At 36.6% G+C, this 25,587-nt stretch overlaps 1 protein-coding gene across 1 annotated transcript in view; it reads left to right on the forward strand.

Moving 5' to 3' along the window:
- LOC131688832 (plexin-B) overlaps positions 1-25,587 on the forward strand; it is a 695,949-nt gene that overhangs the window by 643,499 nt on the left and 26,863 nt on the right. Inside the window, exons 9-13 of the mRNA XM_058973381.1 lie at positions 21,380-21,920; positions 21,980-22,518; positions 22,575-22,755; positions 22,826-23,008; positions 23,075-23,159. Coding sequence (XP_058829364.1) covers positions 21,380-21,920; positions 21,980-22,518; positions 22,575-22,755; positions 22,826-23,008; positions 23,075-23,159 — 1,529 coding nt within the window. The remainder of the gene's footprint in view (positions 1-21,379; positions 21,921-21,979; positions 22,519-22,574; positions 22,756-22,825; positions 23,009-23,074; positions 23,160-25,587) is intronic.

Genomic DNA, 25,587 nt, shown 5'->3' on the forward strand with positions numbered 1-25,587 from the left:
AGAATTGGCAAATTTCGTAAAATGGTTCCTCTTGATGTACGTTGCAATAAAAATATAGTAGAAAATCCGCATAAATCGGTTTTCTGAACAATGTTTTTCGAAACAGTTAACTTCAAAATTTGTATGCATTTTTGAAAATTTCCGAACTAAATATTTCATAACTTTTTCAAACCCCAATAGAATTGGGCTCAAAGTTCGTAGAATTGTTCCTTTTGGTGTACGTTGCAATAAAAACATAGTAGGAAATCCGCATAAATCGGTTTTCTGAACAATGTTTTTCGAAACAGTTAAATTCAAAATTTGAATGCATTTTTGAAAATTTCCGAACTAAATATTTCATAACTTTTTCAAACCCCAATAGAATTGGCTCAAATTTCGTAGAATGGTTCGTTTTGGTGTACGTTGCAATAAAAACATAGTAGGAAATCCGCATAAATCGGTTTTCTGAACAAGGTTTTTCGTAACAGTTAGCTTCAAAATTTGTATGCATTTTTGAAAATTTCCGAACTAAATATTTCATAACATTTTCAAACCCCAATAGAATTGGCTCAAATTTCGTAGAATGGTTCGTTTTGGTGTACGTTGCAATAAAAACATAGTAAGAAATCCGCATAAATCGGTTTTCTGAATAATATTTTTCGAAACTGTAAACTTCAAATTTGCATGTATTTTTGAAAATTTCCGAGCTTAGTATTTCAAAACTTTTTCAAATCGCAATAGAATTGGCTCAAATTTCGTAGAATGGTTCCTTTTGGTGTACGTTGCAATAAAAACATAGTAGGAAATCCGCATAAATCGGTTTTCTGAACAAGGTTTTTCGTAACAGTGAGCTTCAAAATTTGTATGCATTTTTGAAAATTTCCGAACTAAATATTTAATAACTTTTTCAAACCCCAATAGAATTGGCAAATTTCGTAAAATGGTTCCTCTTGATGTACGTTACAATAAAAATATAGTAGAAAATCCGCATAAATCGGTTTTCTCAACAATGTTTTTCGAAACAGTTAACTTCAAAATTTGTATGCATTTTTGAAAATTTCCGAACTAAATATTTCATAACTTTTTCAAACCCCAATAGAATTGGCTCAAATTTCGTAGAATTGTTCCTTTTGGTGTACGTTGCAATAAAAACATAGTAGGAAATCCGCATAAATCGGTTTTCTGAACAATGCTTTTCGAAACAGTTAACTTCAAAATTTGTATGCATTTTTGAAAATTTCCGAACTAAATATTTAATAACTTTTTCAAACCCCAATAGAATTGGCTCAAATTTCGTAGAATGGTTCGTTTTGGTGTACGTTGCAATAAAAACATAGTAGGAAATCCGCATAAATCGGTTTTCTGAACAAGGTTTTTCGTAACAGTGAGCTTCAAAATTTGTATGATTTTTTGAAAATTTCCGAACTAAATATTTAATAACTTTTTCAAACCCCAATAGAATTGGCAAATTTCGTAAAATGGTTCCTCTTGATGTACGTTACAATAAAAATATAGTAGAAAATCCGCATAAATCGGTTTTCTGAACAATGTTTTTCGAAACAGTTAACTTCAAAATTTGTATGTATTTTTGAAAATTTCCGAACTAAATATTTCATAACTTTTTCAAACCCCAATAGAATTGGCTCAAATTTCGTAGAATTGTTCCTTTTGGTGTACGTTGCAATAAAAACATAGTAGGAAATCCGCATAAATCAGTTTTCTGAACAATGCTTTTCGAAACAGTTAACTTCAAAATTTGCATGCATTTTTGAAAATTTCCGAACTAAATATTTCATAACATTTTCAAACCCCAATAGAATTGGCTCAAATTTCGTAGAATGGTTCGTTTTGGTGTACGTTGCAATAAAACATAGTAAGAAATCCGCATAAATCGGTTTTCTGAACAATATTTTTCGAAACTGTAAACTTCAAATTTGCATGTATTTTTGAAAATTTCCGAGCTAAGTATTTCAAAACTTTTTCAAATCGCAATAGAATTGGCTCAAATTTCGTAGAATGGTTCCTTTTGGTGTACGTTGCAATAAAAACATAGTAGGAAATCCGCATAAATCGGTTTTCTGAACAAGGTTTTTCGTAACAGTTAGCTTCAAAATTTGCATGCATTTTTGAAAATTTCCGAACTAAATATTTAATAACTTTTTCAAACCCCAATAGAATTGGCAAATTTCGTAAAATGGTTCCTCTTGATGTACGTTACAATAAAAATATAGTAGGAAATCCGCATAAATCGGTTTTCTGAACAATGTTTTTCGAAACAGTTAACTTCAAAATTTGTATGCATTTTTGAAAATTTCCGAACTAAATATTTCATAACTTTTTCAAACCCCAATAGAATTGGGCTCAAATTTCGTAGAATTGTTCCTTTTGGTGTACGTTGCAATAAAAACATAGTAGGAAATCCGCATAAATCGGTTTTCTGAACAATGCTTTTCGAAACAGTTAACTTCAAAATTTGAATGCATTTTTGAAAATTTCCGAACTAAATATTTAATAACTTTTTCAAACCCCAATAGAATTGGCTCAAATTTCGTAGAATGGTTCGTTTTGGTGTACGTTGCAATAAAAACATAGTAGGAAATCCGCATAAATCGGTTTTCTGAACAAGGTTTTTCGTAACAGTTAACTTCAAAATTTGTATGCATTTTTGAAAATTTCCAAACTAAATATTTAATAACATTTTCAAACCCCAATAGAATTGGCAAATTTCGTAAAATGGTTCCTCTTGATGTACGTTACAATAAAAATATAGTAGAAAATCCGCATAAATCGGTTTTCTGAACAATATTTTTCGAAACAGTTAACTTCAAAATTTGTATGCATTTTTGAAAATTTCCGAACTAAATATTTCATAATTTTTTCAAACCCCAATAGAATTGGCTCAAATTTCGTAGAATTGTTCCTTTTGGTGTACGTTGCAATAAAAACATAGTAGGAAATCCGCATAAATCGGTTTTCTGAACAATGCTTTTCGAAACAGTTAACTTCAAAATTTGCATGCATTTTTGAAAATTTCCTTACTAAATATTTCATAACTTTTTCAAACCCCAATAGAATTGGTTCAAACTTCGTAGAATCGTTCCTTTTGGTGTACGTTGCAATAAAACATAGTAGGAAATCCGGATAAATCGGTTTTCTAAATAATGTTTTTCGAAACAGTAAACTTCAAAATTTGCATGCATTTTTGAAAATTTCCGAACTAAATATTTCATAACTTTTTCAAACCCCAATGGAATTGGCTCAAATTTCGTAGAATGGTTCCTTTTGGTGTACGCTGCAATAAAAATATAGTAGGAAATCCGCATAAATCGGTTTTCTGAACAATGTTTTTCGAAACTGTGAATTTCAAAATTTGCATGCATTTTTGAAAATTTTCGAGCTAAATATTTCATAACATTTCGAAACCCCAATAGAATTGGCTCAAATTTCGTAGAATGGTTCGTTTTGGTGTACGCTGCAATAAAAACATAGCAGGAAATCCGCATAAATCGGTTTTCTGAACAATGTTTTTTGAAACAGTTAACTTCAAAATTTGTATGCATTTTTGAAAATTTCCGAACTTTTCGAAACTGTGATCTTTAAAATTTGCATGCATTTTTGAAAATTTTCGAACTAAATATTTCATAACATTTTCAAACACCAATAGAATTGGCTCAAATTTTGTAGTATGTTTCCCCTAGGTGTACGTTACAATAAAAACATAGTAGGAAATCCACATGAATGATTTTGTTGCATAATTAAATTATGTTAAACGTTTTGGTGGTCTTTTTCTAAGGAAATATTTTGGTGCCTGAGTAGTTTTATTTTTCAGGCATAGGCGGCGCAAAATTTTGGTGCTTGAAAAGTAAATCATTTTTTGAAATTAGGTGGCGCCAATTTTTGTGCTTGAATTTTTGGTGCTTGAGATGATGCTAGTGTCGAAATCTAGTATCGCAGTCTAATAAAGTACACAGAAAACTTGCATTAAGCTTAGTATGCACCTCTTGCGAAATGAGGTCGCGAAATATTTTTCCTTCTTCCGTGCGGAATTTTGACATTTGCTCGCGAAAACTATTCTGTGCGTTTGCCGTTAGATGTCGCTTTTGACAGCTGAAAAGCGCTATCAGCTGTTGTTTGTTTATTTCTTCTCCAAGTTTTTGCTATCATTTCCGAATGTTTTGAATGAATCTTTTGGCGAGATGGGCCAATCCTGGTCTTAGCCTGTCACGTTACATTGACGAAAGTAAAAGAAAAAAATGAATCTTTTTTTCTTCATTTGTCGCTGATGACCAAGTTAATTACCCCCGTGTAACTGTTGGTCACCCGTAAAAACTCATGAATATCTATACCTATAAGCTTTGAAGATCACTAGAAGAGTAATGACGTGTTTACGAATTTTATTAATGTGTGACATTGGAAGGAGGATCCGATAGATAGTCAACCAAATACAGAAGCATTGCCGGAGCTCTTGCATATTCCACTGATGTTGCGATGCCGGACTTTGCAAATATGACTGCAGAAGATGAATCTTTTTGTCATGCAGAATGCGCAACCGAATGCTCCCAAATAATTCGGTTGCAATGCTTCAGTTTTATTCAGATTCCATATACACTCAGGCACAAGCAGACACTTATCTTTGGTACAAAATACCAATATCAAATAGGTTTTTTTTTGTGCTCATTACCCTTATTTTATTCCGGCATACCAGACGGGATGAAACATAAAATAATTTAATTCTATTTGAATATCGTTTAAGCATTCACGTATCTACTTTATGAATTTTATCTCGCTTTTTGATTAACTACAGCAATCTACAAGTGCTACAACACTAATTGCATTGCTCAATCGACTTTATCTCTAGAATTAACTTGTCGGCTCGTTTAACATTTGTAATACCTCACGTAGCTGTTAAAAATAGTCCTATGTTGAAATGAATTGATACACTGTTCCAACATGGTACAAAGTATGTGAAATATTGAATATTAAATATTAACTATAAAATATACACGAATTATTAATTTCGCGTATTTGTTTCAAATTCTGTTTTTTGCTGAACATCCAAGCTCACTATTTCGATTTTCAACTGCAACCAGAATATTCCATATTACAAAGAGAATAGTGAAAGAGACGAAGAGTGAAAACCGGCAACCGCTTCTACAGGCAGCACTTTAAATGACTCCTATTATATTTTGAAAACAAACCGTATGTCGATCGATGGATTTGTTTATCAAACGATGTGCATTTCGAAACAAAGAGATGAAATAATCCTAAAGCTTTTTTTTACTCATACATATACTCTAGAATGCACCTTACAATCACGATTGAGCTAAATTCTGACGAAAATTCAAATTTCTTTTTTGATAGAAGTACAATACTTATCTCCTCCAACTCAGGCATGAGTAATGTTTATTTACATTGCACGATTGGTCTGCTCAATAAGGTATTTTTGGCTTCACACTATTCGTCTCTTTCCCTATTCTCTTTGCCATATTACATATTCGCATCAAGTAAACAAAAAGAATAACATTGTTACTTACGACATAATGAAATTTTTTCCCAGAAATAAAAAAAATGAAGGAACAAATAATTTGTTATTTGTTATTTATTATTTATCAGGATGCGATTGCACAGGCTGTCTCAACAACCAGTTTCTGCAATCTATGTGCATTAACTGTACACCTACCGTTGCACTTGACAGTATGTGCAGTGCTTTATGATCACACCTACCCGGTCAAATCATTCGGAATTTGATTCGGAATCCTAAATGGAGTCAGTATGGATTCCAAATCAAATGCAACAACCGATTCTGAAACCGATTGAGTAGGAATCGGTTGTTGCATTTGATTTGGAATCCATAATGACTCCATTCAGAAATCCGAACCGGTTCCGGAATGAGTTTAACTGGGTATGACCGCGCACCCGGTCCCATGAGCCTTTTGGCGGCTCAGAGGCTGTCCTTCCATGTTGCTTAGGGATATTATTGCTCCTATACACATCCATACATACAAACTTACATTCATACAGAGATGCATACCTACTATTTGCCACAAGTTGAAAGCGGTTAACGTCGTGTCATCTAGTCTGTGTAATCCTATGGAAAATCATCTCACCATCGCCTTGGGGTCTACGTCATATTGGCAAATTTCACATTGAATCCGCTTCTGTCTCTTCCTAATCTCCTTTTTGTCTCCTAGGTCCGAAGCGGATCAATCGACTATTATTTGAATCGGTAAAGATACTAGCAGTATTATGCTGAGTAGCTAGACGAGATAAGGTATTTTAGGGTTTCACAAAAAGAATCTGCCCATAAAGGACAATAAATATTTGTCCACTAGTCCCAATAAAGTATGCTCGAACCATATATCCGCCTGGTTCGACTCGAACAGACCACACCGACCCGAAAGGGTTGCTTATCATTTCTGAGAGCCGGTGTGCTTGATCGAGTTAAATATTCATAAGAACAAGTCCTGAATAATTAAGTATCCCTTAGGTGCCATTCATGCACTCCTTCCCTGAACAAGCCTCATACCCAAGGTCAAAAGAGTCGACAACCAATGAGAATGGACCATACCAGTCGAAGGTCACAGGCCCAGCATCTCGTACAGTTCCTGAAATTAGATGTTTGTTAGTGCTACTTACAGATTTCATTTCAATGGTGGTAAGTGTCTCATTCCCATCTTGAATAGCTCGTTTACCGCTGCTCATCTCTTGCGGTATTTAGACGCCGTCGGACGACCGTCTCATAGAAGAGATCTCTTTCATCCTCAATTTCCGTCGGAGATCATATATGGTACGCCCAAGGGGTTCTACAAGCTCGAATATCAACTATCTGAAGCAAAAAAAGACGTTAAACATAAATTTATAAATATTCCCTAATCCTATAATCAACTAAGGCTATCTGTCGATTCTAAGGCAGAACGCTAATGATGTGACCATCAAGAATACGTCAAATAAGCTTAATTAAATTTTTTAACGCAGGACGACTGCGAAAATAAAACCATCATTGAAGGTTAGATGTTGGACGCAAAGACAAGCCGAGCAGATTGCTTACAAACTGATTCCGGGCAAGCGGGGTCAGCTGTTTGTCGTGCACAGTTGCTACCGATACCCATCGGATCGGTTGATAAGCGAGTGCGAATTGCATGGAAGTGCACCAAGTGTAAAGTGTTTGTTGTCATCGCCGGTCGTTTCGGTACACTCGAGGATCGTGGAAAGGAGCATGAACAGGAACAGGATAAGAGTGATTCGTTCTTGGGCTATCAAAAGGAGATGACACAGGACGATCTATCGCAATCGGTGGAACTCAATGTTAAGAAGGAACAACTTGCTGAGGATGACTACGATGGAAACGGCGCCAACGATGAAAATCGCTTCGAAGCATATATAATTTCTTTTAGATTTTTTTGCTGTTTTATAGCTGTCTGTTCTATCTTCTTAAAATATTTATTTACATGGTAATGAATAAAATATTTTTCATCTTCTGCTTCAAGGTGTTTTGGAAAAATTCTTGCCACTTTACTCTACTGGCCGTCCAACGACAAAATAAAAAAAAAACAAAGTCGTTTTCTTCAAGAGTTCACCCACAGATAACAGACGTTTAGGCTAGAACAAAATTTCTTCAAAAACATGTGTAAACTTTCAAATTGATAAACGTTGGAAATCCGTATTTCACTATTGCCATCTGCGCAACTGTTTGCTACACGTGTTTAACAGCTGCACTCTAACTGCATTGTATCGATCACTGCGCCATCTGCAAACGTTTGCCAAACGTATTTCAGACGTCTAATTTATTCGGAATTTCAGTAGCGGGTATTTATACACGATTCAAATCGAACTTAAACGTCTGTTATCTGTGGTTCACCTAACTCCAAGTTTTAACAATTAAACATGCGCTTCACAATCCTCGCGTTACCGATCCTTGAATTAAATCCTAAGGAAATCAACTGGTAGAGCTAAATAAAGTTATAGATTCACAATCGGAACAATAATGAACCAAAAAAGCTCCTGCGCCTTTCACCAGTAGCTGGTCGAAAACACTACGATCCGATCTTTGCAATATCATCCGAGTTCTCCGCGTCTAGTAGCTGAATCTTGTTCTGGAAGTGTTTTTCGAATGATCTGCAAATCATCATGCTTCGATCACTGCCCACCAGGTTGATGGCGATGCCTGTTAAAGAAGAGGGAAGAAATACAATCTATAGAATCACAAGAATGAGTCGCACTTACCGAATTTTCCGGTGCGTCCAATTCGATGCAGATACGTTTCCCAATCGGCTCGTCTCTACTGATCCATCGACAGGTCGAAGTTGACAATGGTCACCTGTTCGACATTGATACCTAAAGCGAAAAAATCTCTCCGTAACCTGGTGCTGCAGCCAAAATGAAGTGATGGAATTTACCCCAAGACAAAACGTTCGTTGTAATCAATACCTGCTTTAGTCCGGCTCGGAATCGATTCAGAACAGCAAACCATTGCTCCACCGTTAAATCACCGAACAGTACCGCTACCGAATGACCATCCTACCGGCCCTTTTGCGTGTCTGTTTCCATCAATTAACAATGCCAATCACAACTGTCCTATACTAACACGACAGAAAATGATCGCCTGTCCGATGGTAATCACACCAAAGATGATCGAAATTGCTTGATATTTCTCGTCCTGGTAGCGGTACTTGATGTAGTGCAGTTTGATGTTATCTAGTGATTCTTGCTCCCGCGCTAGCTGAATCACGATCGGATCGGGTAAGATGTACTCGGCGAACTCCATTACCTCCCGCTCGTACGTGGCCAAGAAGAGCGATCGTAACGCCCGCTTCGTTTAGTACACAAACGGCAATTTCTCAAGGTCGAACGCCTGAATTTTATATTCCAGTCCATCAGCTTACCGGGTGTTTCCATGATGATATGATTAATCAGCTTCGCCCCTTTGACAATCTCCTCGCCGCGGATGGGGTAACTAAATTTGATTTCCGGACAAAACTTTGTAATTTTGGCAGCTACTACCCCCTTCTGATTTGCCAGTTCATACGTAAGGGAAAGGCAAATCACCTGCGGATAGTTTTTTTAACGGATCGACTCGACTAAGCATTGTCAGCGCGAAAGCAGCGGTTTTTCTTGTTTCTGACTGACTGGGCGATCATGTGCTGGGCGGATCGGCCAACAGAGTAGGTAGAGCCGTTTCCTTAATCTTGGAAGGGGCGTTGGAACTCATAGCATAGACTCCCTGAAGCAGTTCCGGCTTCATGTGCAAAGCTTCGAAAGTTTTATCCGAGTATAGCGGCGAAGAAGGATCCTTCCACTGCACCTTCAGATCCAGCTTTCCCTTTCATTCTACTAGATCTTCGAGAATAATTTTCATTAGCAAACTTGCATCCGCCGGGCTAAAAGATGAATCATGGATATTTTAAAGCTGATACTAGATTTTTCTGGAGAAAATTTAGAATAAGACGTAAGCAACAATGAGATTTTCTTTGGGGTCTTTTTCTGTTAATTACTCGGTCGTTTTAATATTTGGTACTCAAGGGGCTTTCGATATGTACTGGAAAATTTGTATAAAGTGTTATAGTGACGTCGTAATTAACGAAAGAGAAAGTAAACAAAGATAATCTCTCAATGTTAATTATGTTCTAATAAAAAATTTCTCCAGATTTCGACTTACTTGAATGCATCTGCATCTTCCGTGTAGGAAACTGTTTTTCCATTTCCACTAGCAGCTGGTTTTTCTTCAGGAGTAGCCAGTCAGATTTTCCATAATTAACGAACTCAAAACTGCAGGTGCAGCCGTTTCTACAGGAGTAACCGTCGCTGGTTCTACTGTCGATGGACTAGGTTTATCCCTGTTTTTCCACATCCGCTTTTTCTGGACTGCCAACCGCCGGCTCCGGTTTCTTATCCTTGGTGATACTCAGATCGCTACCTTTTGTATTGAAAAGAAAAATACAAATCCCATGAAACAATGATCGCTCCAAAAACAGGTTAGGCACTTACGAGAGTATTAATTTCCTGATCCTCTGCCTTTTTGACTCATGCTGTTTTCGGTTTTAGAATCGAGTCGCCCTAGGTTCGCTCTAATGTTTAGTTTCCATATGAAAGTGACAGCTCCGAGCGAACCTAAAGCAACTCTGATTTAAAAACGAAATCAGCATCAGTTATCGGCAGCATTTGCCATCGTTTCGACCGATTGTATCGCAAAAGCAAATTCTATACATGTTGACAGCTTGTGATGAAAAAATACAAAAAATACACAAATCTTGTTTTTTTGCATTTTTTATCGCATTCTGTCAAAATTTCGCAAGCCTCCGAGCGGAATAATACCACTGATCATTAGGTCTGTTCCAGTACCAGGAGAAACTGGAAGTACTCCGGAGAAAATCGTTCCTGTACTCTCTTCTTCTCTTTTTTTCTTCTTCTGGTAGCAAACCGGAGTAAAAAGGAGCAAAGATTTTTTGCTCCTGTTCACCAACAGTAACCTATTAGGTTTGTTCCAGTACACGGAAGTCACTCCGGAGTAAACAAGAGCAAAAAATCTTTGCTCCTTTTTACTCCGGTTTGCCACCAGAAGAAGAAAAAGAGAAGAAGAGAGTGCAGGAACGATTTTCTCCGGAGTGCTTCCAGTTTCTCCTGGTACTGGAACAGACCTATTATTTCGCAAGGAAAAAGCTTGCCGTAGTGACAGCGCATGGAAAGCAGCGCAATCTCGCGGAAGTAATATGAAACTTATCGTTTGTCGAACCGTGTCTCGGCTAACTGCAAATTTCGGTATCGTTTTAGCGAGAGCTGCGTACCGCTTACGAAATGGAAATGAAATTTTTTTTCGCGACGTTTTTTATGCATAGGTTTTGTATAGGAAATTTCATTTCGCAAGAGTTGCATACTTAGCTTTACCTAGCAGTAGGTAATTTTAAATCTGTGCATCCCACTTCCTCCAACGAAAAACGAAAGAGAGGGAGTCCAAATTTACCCAAAAATAATGAGATATTCCCCAAAGCCGACTAAACTTCATCCCATTAATTTTGAGTAAAAAAATCATTGCCTCTCCCTCATTTTCCGGCAGTGAAATAGACAGCAAATTAAAATTACCTACTGGTAGGTAATGGATTTTAAGTGTGTACTTGACAATCTGTTATAGTAGGTTTGTTCCAGTACACGGAAGTCACTCCGGAGTAAACAGAAGCAAAAAATACTTGCTCCTTTTTACTCCGGTTTGCTACCAGAAGAAGAAAAAGGAGAAGACGAGAGTACAGGAACGATTTTCTCCGAAGTACTTCCAGTTTCTCCTGGTACTGGAACAAACCTAGTATTAGTGTGTTCAACGATTTGTTTTCCTCCACCTGTCATAATTTTTGATAGGTGGAGGAAAACAAATCAACGCTTTTTTGTGAAAAGGGCGATACTTACAAATGTAAACATAAGGCTTTTTTTTCATACATGCGAATGAGGTCTTTGAAACGCAACAAATTAACCTAAAATTTTTGATTCTACGACATTGCTTTCTTAAATTACAGCAAAAAATACAACGGGCAAAACTGTATTTTTGTTTGTTTATTTAAAGTTATGCCCTCCACGCTCCATGCAAACAAACAGGGCGATACCTTTTTTGCTAGCTATTTTCGTATTTTTTTAGGATTATCAAGCTGATACCAGCTGTAAATAGTAACAATGATCGCTATTGAAAAAACACGGACGAAATCGGTGGTGCAGAACGGTAGTTATTGTAAAAAAAAAGTAAGGGCGATACTTCAATGCTGATAGGTGGGACCGAAAAAGTAAACAATCGCCAAGGGGCGATACTATCATTTTGTCAATTTCAATAGCAAAAACCTGTTTTAGTCCACCTAGAGGTGCAATTGTGCCTTTCTCATTTCTCCAAACTATGATTTAATAGCTGGTTCGTACAATATAACATTATGGAAATGTCTTTCATTCTTATTACACTTGGTAAGTATATATAAGAGCACCTTTTTGCATTCATCGCGGTATCGGTTTGAATCGGAGTTTTCTATGTGATCGCACTCCACAACCCGTAACTCCGGAGCCGGAAGTCCGATGAAGATGGAATTTAATATCAGTTTCCGGGGACGCAACACATTTCATTTGAGACTAAGTTGATCAAATCGGTCTAGCCATTTTCGAGAAACCAATATAACCGTTATTCTGAATTTAGATGCTTCCGGATCCGTCGATGGTGGCCAGTGTGGCCAAGGAGACTTTGAATGACTGTTGGTGACCTAGATCTACAAATTCAACAGTTGTGTTTACATTTTGGAAAAAAATTGACCTTTTTACATTCATCGCAGAATTCGTTAGAATCGGGATTTGCTGCGTGATCGTATGTATCACCCTGTAATTCAGAAACCAGAACTCGGATCCACACAAAATTCAAATGCAGCTGATGGACCTTTCATTTAAAATCAAATTTGCCAAATCGGTTCAGAAAATTCCGAGAAACCGATGTGGACAAATCAACAAATTTTGTTTTGTAACCATACTCTTCAACTCGTAATCCGGAACAAGATGTCGGTTGAAAATGAAATTCAATAGCAACCTATGGGAATATTATACCTTTCATCTGAATCTTAGTTTGTAAAAATCGGTTCAGCCATCTCCGAGAAACCGATGTGGACATTTTGTTAACAAATCTGCACATATACACATACATACATACATGCATACATACACACATACATACACACAGATATTTTGCGATCTCGGCAAACTGAGTCGAATGTTATATGAGACTCGGCCCTCCGGGCCTCGGTTAGAAAGTCGGTTTTTGGAGCAATTGCATAAACTTTCTATATGAGAAAGGCAAAAGAATAATATTAGCTAGAATAATTAGCTTAATCAGCATGAGTTCAATGTTATCTTCATGTGATTATATTTTGAAATGTTGGTGGAATGGGTTTGAAAGTGGAGGGAATGGGTAGAGTGGGAGTGGAGGATGCGTCAGAAATCCTTCATCTTATTTCGGTATACAGGGTGGATGAAGGAAATGCGGGCGTGAGGGTGGTCCAAGAGAAGGGGAGTGATGAAGGAGGGAGGTGTAAGGGCAAGGCGGGGGGGGGGAGGGGTGGCGACGCAATACTCAACTGCATATTTTGCCTTCCATTTGAGACTTGGTTTGAGAAAATCGGTTCAGTCATCACCGAAGAACCGATGTGATTTTAATTGTGGAATATGCCCGGAATTCCGGACTTCCGGAATCGTCGATAGTGGACAATATATTCAAAGAATGTTTGATTGGCAATCAGAGATCTAGATCTGCGATTAGAAGTAATTTGGTGACCATTTCAATAGTTTGTAGCCTCTGAGGTATTACGATTGTACCGATTTATATGGGAAATTCCAGTGTATCCTTACTAACACCCCTGTAACTCCGGAAGCAAAAGTCAGAACCGAATGAAATTCAGCAGCAGTCAATGGTATTACTGTATCTTTCATTTGAAATCAAGTTTGTAAAAATCGGTAGAGAATTCGTTGGGGAATGGGTGTGATATTAGCTTAGGAACTTGGCGGGTTCCCCGGGGGCGTCATGAACCGTCATTGGTGGCCAATGTGGTCAAAGCAGCTTTGATTGATCATTAGTGATCCAGACCCGCAAACTAGAGTAATGTTACATCAATTTTAATATGTTTTACATCATTTGAACATCATGGTGGTACCAGTTTATATGGGAATTTGCTGTGTGACCGCACTCTTCAACCCGTAACTCCGGAACCGGAAGTCGGATCAACTAAAAATTCAATAGCAGCTTATGGGAGCGTTATACCTTTTGGGTTTCGATCACTGAATCATGCAATCTAGGATGTAAAAAACACAATAGTTCTTAAATAGGAAATAAAACCAAGTCTGGAAATATTCACTGTTGATTTTCTTTGAATGGTGTCACTGCTAGTATCGCCCTTTTCAAGAAAAAGCGTTGAAATCGAAAAAGAAAGGTTTTCGGCCGGATTATTTGCTTGAGGGATCCAACACAACCGGTATTGTAGTCTCCAGAATAAGTTTCACTGTGAAACAGAGCATTTAAACACTATTATAAATACTTTAGGAAAGCGATTTCAAACGTTTAAATTGACTGACATATACACATACATACATACAAGTAGGCAACACTGCTCAGAGCAGCAAGTTTCGAAACGCACCAGCGCGGCGAGAGGGTGAGTTTAATTTTCACCATACCGATGTTAATGCCGTTTGTCTGAAACTCTACGAAATCCAAACGAATGCTACCGCATCAGACGACATCCCGATATCCTTTGTTAAACTACTATGCCCGTTCATCCTTCCAGTATTATCCCACCTTTTCAACAATATCATCGACTCCAAATCCTTCCCCACAATCTGGAAAAAAGCCATTATCACGCCGATTCCCAAGTCTTCGAATCCTTCAGAACCTAAAGACTTCCGTCCAATTAGCATTCTACCAGCCATTTCTAAGATCCTGGAAAAAATTCTGCTAGAGCAAATCAGCGAATACCTTAGGAGGGCGAACCCGCCACTTCTTGCGCACTGCCAATCCGGCTATCGGAAGGGGTACAGCACGACGACTGCCCTCACGAAAGTGGTCCACGACATTTACAGCAACTTCGACGACAACCGCTGTACAGTCATGGTACTCGTGGACTTCTCGCTAGCTTTCAACTGTGTTCAACATAAGATACTCGCGAACAAACTTAATAGCGAGTTCCTCTTTTCTCCGGATGCATGTGGTCTAATCTCTTCCTTTCTGGGTGGACGTTCACAAGCCGTTCGTCTCGGAAATACAACGACCGCCGAGCGCGGAGTACCAGAGGGCACACCACAGGGCTCATGTCTTAGCGCGCTACTATTCAGCATGTACATAAATAGCCTGCCAACAACACTTACGTGCAGTTGGCATCTTTATGCCGATGATCTCCAAATCTACCTATCGGGACCGATCGCAGAGATAGACAGACTTGTGCACATCCTCAACAAAGATCTTGCAGCAGTAGTCGGTTGGGCCAAAGAACACTACCTGTTCCCTAACCCGAAAAAACACAGGCAATAATTTTATACAATAACAGCAAACAAGACATGAGTTGGTACAGGCCGTAGTAGTACCTATATTCACCTACTGCGACGTTGTATACTATCCGGGACTATCAGCTACACTCAAACAACAGCTTCACCGCTGTTACAAGTCGGCAGTTCGTTTCGTCTACAGACTTCGTCGTCGTGACACAACGGCAGCAGTAAGAAATACAATTCTCGAGCAAGATCTTCCGTCGAATTATTACCTGCGTATTTGTTGCTTTATGAAACAAGCTTTCGATGAAATGCTTCCCGGATACATTCTGCAACACCTACAAAGAGGACAACAGTAGCGCACGAGAGGCTTCAACATACCTAGACACACAAACTCCAGCGGAAAAAGTCTGTTGGTATATGGAGCGTCATGCTGGAATGGATTGCCGATGGAAATCAAGCAAGAAACCCGGAAATACGCCTTCAAGAATGCACTGAGGAGAATCATATAGTTTTAGTGTAAGCTTATTTGAAAATTTTATTCGCTCCTAATGTTATTATCTCTAACCACAACTACCTTCCCTTGACCTGATGTACAGTGTAAACTAACAGATTTTCGTATGCAATAAAACTACAAATTACAAATAACTGGCAGTTTTACATATGACAGCTGGAGGAAAACAAACCCCCAAGTAGTGTGAGTGAAATCATTTGCATACACGCTCATTGAAAATAACTCAAAAATGAGTGACCAGCCACTCAATTCCATAAAAAGTGCACATGGTCAAAAATTGAGTTTTCCTCACTTACTCAGTTTTGAGTTCGGGTACAAAATGTCAATTTTGAGTACTTTTTACGCAAAGACAAAATTTGAAATTTAACCGATCTGTATTTTTAATAATACTAACAAACGCATTAATCTGTATATAAAATTCCACTTACCTGTATCTCTAGTTGTTAATACGATGCTTATAAATTTATTCCGAGGTCCTTTCTCCTTTTTCCTGTAATTAGGAATTTGTGCTACTGGATATGCAAAATAAGAAGGTATGTTATTTTAAAAAAGAAACCACACTTGCGAAAACTTACCTTTTAGTTTTCCGAATGTCTCCTCGTTGATTTTTTTCTGTTGAATCAACATTTGAAACTATTTTCAATTTTTTGTGTGCGGGCTGTTCCACTTCGTGCACCAGTAAGTTTTTTTTCACTCAAATAGTTGATAATTTCATGGTTACTCCAGAGTTCAGTCAATTCTACTCAAATCGATACTCATTTTTTGACAGTTTGCCCCGGTTTTTGAAATTGAGTGGTGGAAACTCAAATTTTGAGTAGTTTTGAATGAGCGTGTATATAACTCTATAACCCTCTAAGAACGGTTGGTTTCAAAATTGTCCAATGAAGGACGTTCGTTGGACCAATTTGGACAACGTCCAAATAACCGTTCAACAAACGTCCATCGTTGGACCCGTGTTGAACAATTTTGAAACAATTTTTTGGACGTCTCAGTGGGAAGCTTGAACGCTTGGTCGAATGCGATTGGCGATTCTACGTTGAAACCGCTCACAGATAGCGCTGGAAGCAAAGTGTTGCTGATTTGATTCTGTTCTGTCATAGTGCATATATTTTCTGTAAACATTGGTAAAAAAATAACTTTTAAACACCAAATCACCGATCAATTTGTCTATAATTGTTTATGAAAATGATGGAAAACCATCATTTTATAAGATGATGAGAAAACATCTTGCGAAAAGAGTGTAAAACATAGTGGTTTCTAATATTATTCGCAGAGCTATATGTGTGCTGTTCCGAAATGCAATTAGTTGAGCACAGTACCTGCCGCACATCATTTACCGTTCCTCCTAAGTTAAGATAAACCTTCATGAGATGGTGTAAATTCATGAAACTCTCCAGATCACGCGAGGAATGAATATATCCGGCTAATAGGAAAGTGTCAGCTTTGTATCATACACAGCCGATCCTTCTCTCTGATAGTCATCACTGAATCTCCTACGTAGTCCAAAATATGAAGGAGTTTGACATTGGTACTGATTGGGTGTCGGTTTCGAGATGGAACTTCATTTATGGACCGATTTTTTTTAACCACAATAATACCCCGATAACAAATCGAAGAAGTGTATGAACCAAATGGTTGCAAATGGCTGTAATTTCAGTATAATCGCAAATAAAACTAAATTTCTTACTCGTTTCATTCATATTTTGGCAGTGGTAAGCTTTTTCCGAGAAGAAAATGAAGTTTTTGTTGTAAGCTACGACTCACTTGCGGGTGAAAAAAAGCAAACTGTATCACTTTGCCAGTTCATGAGCTGAATCATAGGTGTCGCATGACTAATTTTGGTTTTGCCGCAAATCGCCAATTGGCAATTTGCGGCAAAGCCAAAATTAGTCATGCGACACCTACACTAAGAAAAATTATATGGTAACATTTACCATATGAGGAGGTTAATTCGACTTTTCGAGTATAGTGCTTTTTAACCGACTATAGTATCAGGTCACTTTAACTATATGCATGTTCAAGTTTACTATACAAGAGCTCTTGACCACAATAGTACTATTGAACATTGTATTGTAAGCAGGACCATTATAAGTGGGATGCTCGCCGTAACAATGTGCATCGTTATCTTGACCTAGAACTGTTTGTTATAACTAAACCAGGAGAATGGGATGTTTTACCAGTTTTACCATGCTTTATGCATAATAGTCAAATTGAACACTCTGTTGTATGAATGACCATTAAAAGTGGGATGCTTGTTATAACAATAAGCATAGTCATCCTGAGCAGGGCCTGCTTGCAATAACTAAAACCTTGGGGTTTTGACATTTTTCCTCTAGTTATTTTAAAAAGGGATATCACTGTTTCGGAAATGACGAGGGTGGATAAAAGAAAGATTGAGCCAATCTTGGTTTTTGAAAGCATCCCTTAATTTATTGATGATACACATTTTTTATAAAAATATGAATCGTCTCAGCATCCACATTTCAGCCTCCTTTTCTGATTTTACGCTCAACTGAAAAATCGAAAATTTTACGATTTTAAAACATCGTTATTGAATTAAATTGAAGTATGTACTCACATAGTGCAATAAAGCAAAGCAAATACTTAGTAATACAGTCCCTTGCGAAAGATGACCTTCTGTTTCGTAAGACTTCAAACCGGCTCTTAATGTACAGACCTTTTGTGAGGCTAGTGCTACGCCTAAATTTAGCTATTAAATACCTTTCCTAACTGGAACTCTATCATACAACGGCTTATGATGCTATCGCCTTACCGTAATATCACAGAGATAATATAATTGCAATAGTTAAAAAATTAAAAATTAAAAAAAATGTGCGCCGAAAAACACGCATGTATGTTATCTATACATTTTTTACTGCAATGGCCGCATCCTGCAGTAATACTTAATGGGAACGCAAACATTTAAGAGTTTTGTGGTTGTTAGTAATACAAAGCATTGTCAGCTGAAAATCACTATACGCAGAAGCTGCTTTCGACAACGGTAAAGTCCACATAAACGGTGTATATAGTTATTTCATCCTTTACATTCTTATAACAACTATACATTTAGTGTTCACGACTTATTAATATATTGTGCAGAGGATAATCAAACGAAAAGTAGTTATAACAATGGCACTGGTTACATTCAAGATGTTTACCATGTTCATATTTTTATTTTTACTTTAAGTTTAATAGTGATTCACACTATTCCATTGTCAGTTTTTAGATGATAAATATTGTTGGAGTGAGCATGTTCAAATTGTCGTAAATAACAACAGCATAGTTGAGCGGTAATCGATTTTTGTAGTATTTTTTGCGATACAGATGTTTAGTATTACCGATCTCATGGTCATTACTGCTATTTCGGCAAATAGTTAAAACAACTACGAAAGTCTGGTCACAGATACCACAGGTTTTTTCTCAGTGTACACTGAGAAAAAACCTGTGGTATCTGTGACCAGACTTTCGTAGTTGTTTTAACTATTTGCCGAAATAGCAGTAATGACCATGAGATCGGTAATACTAAACATCTGTATCGCAAAAAATACTACAAAAATCGATTACCGCTCAACTATGCTGTTGTTATTTACGACAATTTGAACATGCTCACTCCAACAATATTTATCATCTAAAAACTGACAATGGAATAGTGTGAATCACTATTAAACTTAAAGTAAAAATAAAAATATGAACATGGTAAACATCTTGAATGTAACCAGTGCCATTGTTATAACTACTTTTCGTTTGATTATCCTCTGCACAATATATTAATAAGTCGTGAACACTAAATGTATAGTTGTTATAAGAATGTAAAGGATGAAATAACTATATACACCGTTTATGTGGACTTTACCGTTGTCGAAAGCAGCTTCTGCGTATAGTGATTTTCAGCTGACAATGCTTTGTATTACTAACAACCACAAAACTCTTAAATGTTTGCGTTCCCATTAAGTATTACTGCAGGATGCGGCCATTGCAGTAAAAAATGTATAGATAACATACATGCGTGTTTTTCGGCGCACATTTTTTTTAATTTTTAATTTTTTAACTATTGCAATTATATTATCTCTGTGATATTACGGTAAGGCGATAGCATCATAAGCCGTTGTATGATAGAGTTCCAGTTAGGAAAGGTATTTAATAGCTAAATTTAGGCGTAGCACTAGCCTCACAAAAGGTCTGTACATTAAGAGCCGGTTTGAAGTCTTACGAAACAGAAGGTCATCTTTCGCAAGGGACTGTATTACTAAGTATTTGCTTTGCTTTATTGCACTATGTGAGTACATACTTCAATTTAATTCAATAACGATGTTTTAAAATCGTAAAATTTTCGATTTTTCAGTTAAGCGTAAAATCAGAAAAGGAGGCTGAAATGTGGATGCTGAGACGATTCATATTTTTATAAAAAATGTGTATCATCAATAAATTAAGGGATGCTTTCAAAAACCAAGATTGGCTCAATCTTTCTTTTATCCACCCTCGTCATTTCCGAAACAGTGATATCCCTTTTTAAAATAACTAGAGGAAAAATGTCAAAACCCCAAGGTTTTAGTTATTGCAAGCAGGCCCTGCTCAGGATGACTATGCTTATTGTTATAACAAGCATCCCACTTTTAATGGTCATTCATACAACAGAGTGTTCAATTTGACTATTATGCATAAAGCATGGTAAAACTGGTAAAACATCCCATTCTCCTGGTTTAGTTATAACAAACAGTTCTAGGTCAAGATAACGATGCACATTGTTACGGCGAGCATCCCACTTATAATGGTCCTGCTTACAATACAATGTTCAATAGTACTATTGTGGTCAAGAGCTCTTGTATAGTAAACTTGAACATGCATATAGTTAAAGTGACCTGATACTATAGTCGGTTAAAAAGCACTATACTCGAAAAGTCGAATTAACCTCCTCATATGGTAAATGTTACCATATAATTTTTCTTAGTGTATGATTCAGCTCATGAACTGGCAAAGTGATACAGTTTGCTTTTTTTCACCCGTAAGTGAGTCGTAGCTTACAACAAAATCTTCATTATCTTCTCGGAAAAAGCTTACCACTGCCAAAATTTGAATGAAACGAGTAAGAAATTTAGTTTTATTTGCAATTATTCTGCAATTACAGCCATTTGCAACTATTTCACTTATACATTTCTTCGAAATGTAATCGGGGTATTATGTGGTTATAAAAAATCGTTCCATAAATAAAGTTCCAACTCGAAACCGAGACCCAATCAGTACCAATGTCAAACTACTTCATATTTTGAACTACGTAGGAGATTCAGTGAAGACTATCGGAGAGAAGGATCGGCTGTGCATGATACAAAGCTGACACTTTCCTATTAGCCGGATATATTCTTTCCTCGCCTGATCTGGAGAGTTTCATGAATTTACACCATCTCATGAAGGTTTGGCTTAACTTAGGACGAACGGGAAATGCTGTTGCGGCGGCTACGGTGCTCAACAAATTACATTTCGAAACAGCGCGCATATAGCTCTGCGAATAATATTAGAAACCACTATGTTTTACACTCTTTTCGCAAGATGTTTACTCATCATCTTATAAAATGATGGTTTTCCTTCATTTTCATAAACAATTATCAACAAATTGATCGGTAATTTGGTGGTTAAAAGTCATTTTTTACCAATGTTTACATAAAATATATGCACTATGACAGAACAGAATAAAATCAGCAACACTTTCCTTCCAGCGCTATCTGCGAGCGGTTTCAACGTAGAATCGCCAATACGCAATGCCGCAATTTAGTCGAAACTACTTCAAAACGTTTCGAATCGAGTCACTCGAATCGAGATGCGGAATGCCACCCCTGGTTCCAACTTGTATTCGTGAAGTCGAAGAATATGTCACATGAAATTTAATTCATTTTTTTCTCTGTATTGTAGGGTAAATGTGGCATCGTTGCTTATGATAGTGCTTATGAACAAAATGGATTATGCCACAGATGTGCTAAAATGTTTATTGTTGCGACTGATTGATAAGTCTGTGGTAACCAAACATCCCCAATTGATGCTTAGACGAACGGAGAGTGTGGTAGAAAAAATGCTAACAAATTACATGGCAATATGCATGTATGATTATTTGAAAGAGTACAGTGGAAATTCTCTCTTTCTGTTGTATAAAGCAATCAAACATCAAATCGAAAAGGGGTTAGTCGATGCAGTTACACACGATGCGCGATATTCGTTGAGTGAAGAACGCTTACTTCGTGAGCAGATCTCTCATAGTGTTGTAACTTTACACATAATACAAGATGATTTGGACGAAAAGATACAATGTAAAGTTCTAGACTGTGATACAATTACTCAAGTGAAATCAAAAATTCTCGACGCATTGTTCAAAAATACCCCATTCTCTATGCGACCATCAGTTCATGACCTTGAACTGGAATGGCGTCATGGCCGAGGTGGGCACTTAACTTTGCAAGTAAGTATTAAGACCTTTGTTCAAGAATTTTATGAAAAATATTCTTTTATATTCAACAGGATGAAGATTTAACAACCAAAACAATATGTGGTTGGAAGCGTATCAATACGCTTGCTCACTACGGTATTAAAGAATCTGCAGTAATGTCTCTCGTCATTAAACAGAACGACAACTACAACAACTTTAATAACAAGCAGCCATATCCAAATTGTTATTATATTAATAACTCATCATCTCACATTTCCATAAATGGTGACATGATTCATCATCCTGGATCACTGCTGAACTTCCAACAACAGTCACAACAACATGCTCGAATATACCACTTGGTTAAGCCAATTGATGAAAAATCATTGTTGGGTCAACAACAAAGTGGGCAGGAAAGAACTCATAAAGCCATACCAGAAATATTTCTTACGCGGTTGTTGGCAACCAAAGGTACTATCCAAAAATTTGTAGATGATTTTTTTGGGACAATTTTAACAGTAAGTAGTGTACTGCCACCTGCTGTCAAGTGGATCTTCGACATCCTTGATGAAGCTGCAAAGCGTCACGGAATTGTTGATCAAGATGTAGTGCACGCCTGGAAATCCAACAGGTATATATTTAACATTACTAAATAGTCGCTATACAATTACCGCGTTTCAATTATAGCTTGCCTTTGAGGTTTTGGGTAAATTTTATTAAAAATCCTGACTTCATATTCGACATTAACAAATCGCCCAGCGTTGATGCTTGCCTTAGCGTTATTGCCCAAACCTTTATGGACGCCTGTTCAACAACGGAATATAGACTGGGGAAAGATTCGCCTTCCAACAAACTGCTCTTTGCTAAAGTGAGTTATTTATTATGCTTGTATAGCCAGGTAGTATGTATCATATTTTCATTCTGGTTTAAATTTTAAGGATTTGCCTCAGTACCGTGACATGGTTGCTAACTTTTACGCAGAAATTGCACACCTGACCCAAATAAGCGATCAAGATATGTGTACTGCCATGCAACAGCTTTCAGTTCAACAACAGGATGAATTTGATGTTATTGCAGCGTTGAAGGAGCTTTTCATTTACGTAACGAAATATCGAGATCAGGTATGTTGTTTGTTTGTTTATTGTACTACATTTCAGCAGTTCACAAATATGTTTTTATTTTCGCAGATCATAGATTCTCTGGAAATTGATATCCACGCTAAAAAAATGCATTTAATTCATAAACTCGAAAATGTATCCTGTACGCTAGAAGGTAAGTTGTAAGTTTTAAAATGCATTATTGTTTTTTTTTTGTTGAAGGGAAATCTTCAAAAGAGATCATTGCCTTTTGAAAACGTGGTAGTGTTGGATTCATACTGTTATTTCCAGTATGCCTTGTAAGTAGCGGGTTACCCCACTAGGGTAAAAGGGTGTAATACGCCCCACCGGGGCAAAATGCTCCTCTTCAATTCCCAGGATTCCTGAATTATCTAAAAAATAAAAATGACTCATAATAGTGTCGTGTTATGAAATCAACGTACTAAGCTGCCCATAACAGCATAAGAGTCCCATGTTGAAAAAAAATTAAAGGGTTGTGTACAGGACACGACCACGGTGCACAGTGGCACGACTTAGAACAAAAGGTGGACTAAAGTCCAAACTTTTCCGTATCGGTTCATATAGGACGTCTTTATGTAATTTTGGTACGCTGAATTCGTTTTCGATATTAAAACATTTCAAAAATAAACATTTACTATTCATTAGGGTGTCTCAAAAAATTTTTTTTTTCTAAATCGTTCTTAAAATTTGTGTATATTAATTTTCGTGTGCTAAACCGTTTTTGATATTAATATCTGCAAAAAAAATTATTATACATTAGGGTGGCTCAAAAATAATTATTTTGCTGTGAAGGTTAAAAAAAATTTTAAAGACATTTTTGTACGCTGAATTCTTATGTTGGTTATAGAAAATAGAAATTAACTTTACTATTTATTAGAGTGGCTTAAAAGTAAATATTTTGTCTTTTATAAAGATTTCTTTCAATTGTAATTTTGGAATTTATTTTCCGTATTGAAACGAATTGATTCTCATTATGTGGCTTTAGAAATGACTATATTATTTTTAAGGATGAAATAAGATGTGATCGATTAATTTTGGAACGTTTAATTCATTAGTGGGTTACTTTGTATGAAAACTCCATTTTTTTCATTTTCACAACAAACATTTTGAGCGTCTTAGTGGAATATTGATTACATTCACTAATCAACAAGATGGTTAACGATTTTGTTTTCGCAGGTGTGTTTTAAGTTGCTTATATTGCTTATTTCATACCTTAAATTAAAATAAATCCAAAATCCTTTTTTCGCGTTAATGGTTCATTTAAAAATGGTCTTATTTTATTAGGGTAATATCGCATACCTTTAAGCTATATCAGCGCTATGCAAACTCGAAAAAAAAGTCTTATCAAATGACTAGAACTCAACTGTGTTCACTCAATTTGACAGTTATTGCGTAAGTTAGCAAACATAGTTCATGAAACATTTTATGACACATTTCAGATGGTTGAAAATATTGACTGAATTTTAAACATTCTTAATTCCTTTACCACTTAAAAACCATACTTCCCATTCGGCTCCTTACTCTTGATCACTAGTAAAACCCTTGTAGATCATGCTCTAAATGCTATTATTGCTGTGCATAAATTAGTGTCATTATTCTAGTCATAAAGTGAATATTCAAATTAAATATCAGTAATAACCATGCGTCTCCATTCACAGTTTTTTCAAATTTTGACTGCTTATCGCAAGTTTTCGCAAAACTAGCATAGGCTCATTTTAAAGAGAAAATGAAAAGCTTTCGAATGAGCATAGTGTGATCGCGGGCATTCACGGGCGTCGTTGTTGTTATCGCTTTAGAAGTTCGAATTCAATAAAAATTCATGACAAACAGTTATCTAAACACTGACTAAACCAACTAGTGACTTATTTTTGGCGATTTTACGATGTAATTTTATCACACGGATTATTTTGGTGAAGTAACGCAATTCATAAAATCAACCGTTTCTTTGAAAAACGAGAATAACCGTATGTAGTTCCTATGGTCAAATAATGCAAAAAACACTTGAGTTATGCCCTTCAAAAAGCTGTCAAAAATTCATTTTGCATTCAAATCACCTAAAATCTCGCGAAAATGTCTCTAATGGCTCAGTTGATACGAGAAAAATACTACTGAGAATATCGCATAACCTTCATATATGGACTTAAGTCCGGGCTCGTCCCACTGTGCGGTGACATTAAAAATATAGCTTTTTTATCTATCACACATATCGACACACGTTCTTGTTCACTCGCCTGTTTTCATATGTTACAATTTGCTATATACCCTCCCCATTAAAACATAATTTATTGAAGGTCTTTTGACGGTAATCTATTAATTAAACAAGTATCCCACTAGGTGATTGGCATTATTTGGCTGATCCATCTAGTAAAAATAGGCTGGTCTGTCCAGAAAATATATTCAAAAGAAAAGTTCTATATTGAGAGCTGTGATGAGGAAACCCACGCCCGCCAACGGAAATATACAGATTCTCCATAAAATATGAAATTTCATTTTCCATTTAAATTTTCAATAATGTACTAATGAACTTAAGTAAACAATCTTAAGTGTAAGTATTTCTTGATCGATTATTGGTGGAAAAATGA

Source organism: Topomyia yanbarensis, chromosome 3, assembly GCF_030247195.1.
Source record: "Topomyia yanbarensis strain Yona2022 chromosome 3, ASM3024719v1, whole genome shotgun sequence".
Taxonomy (NCBI): domain Eukaryota; kingdom Metazoa; phylum Arthropoda; class Insecta; order Diptera; family Culicidae; genus Topomyia; species Topomyia yanbarensis.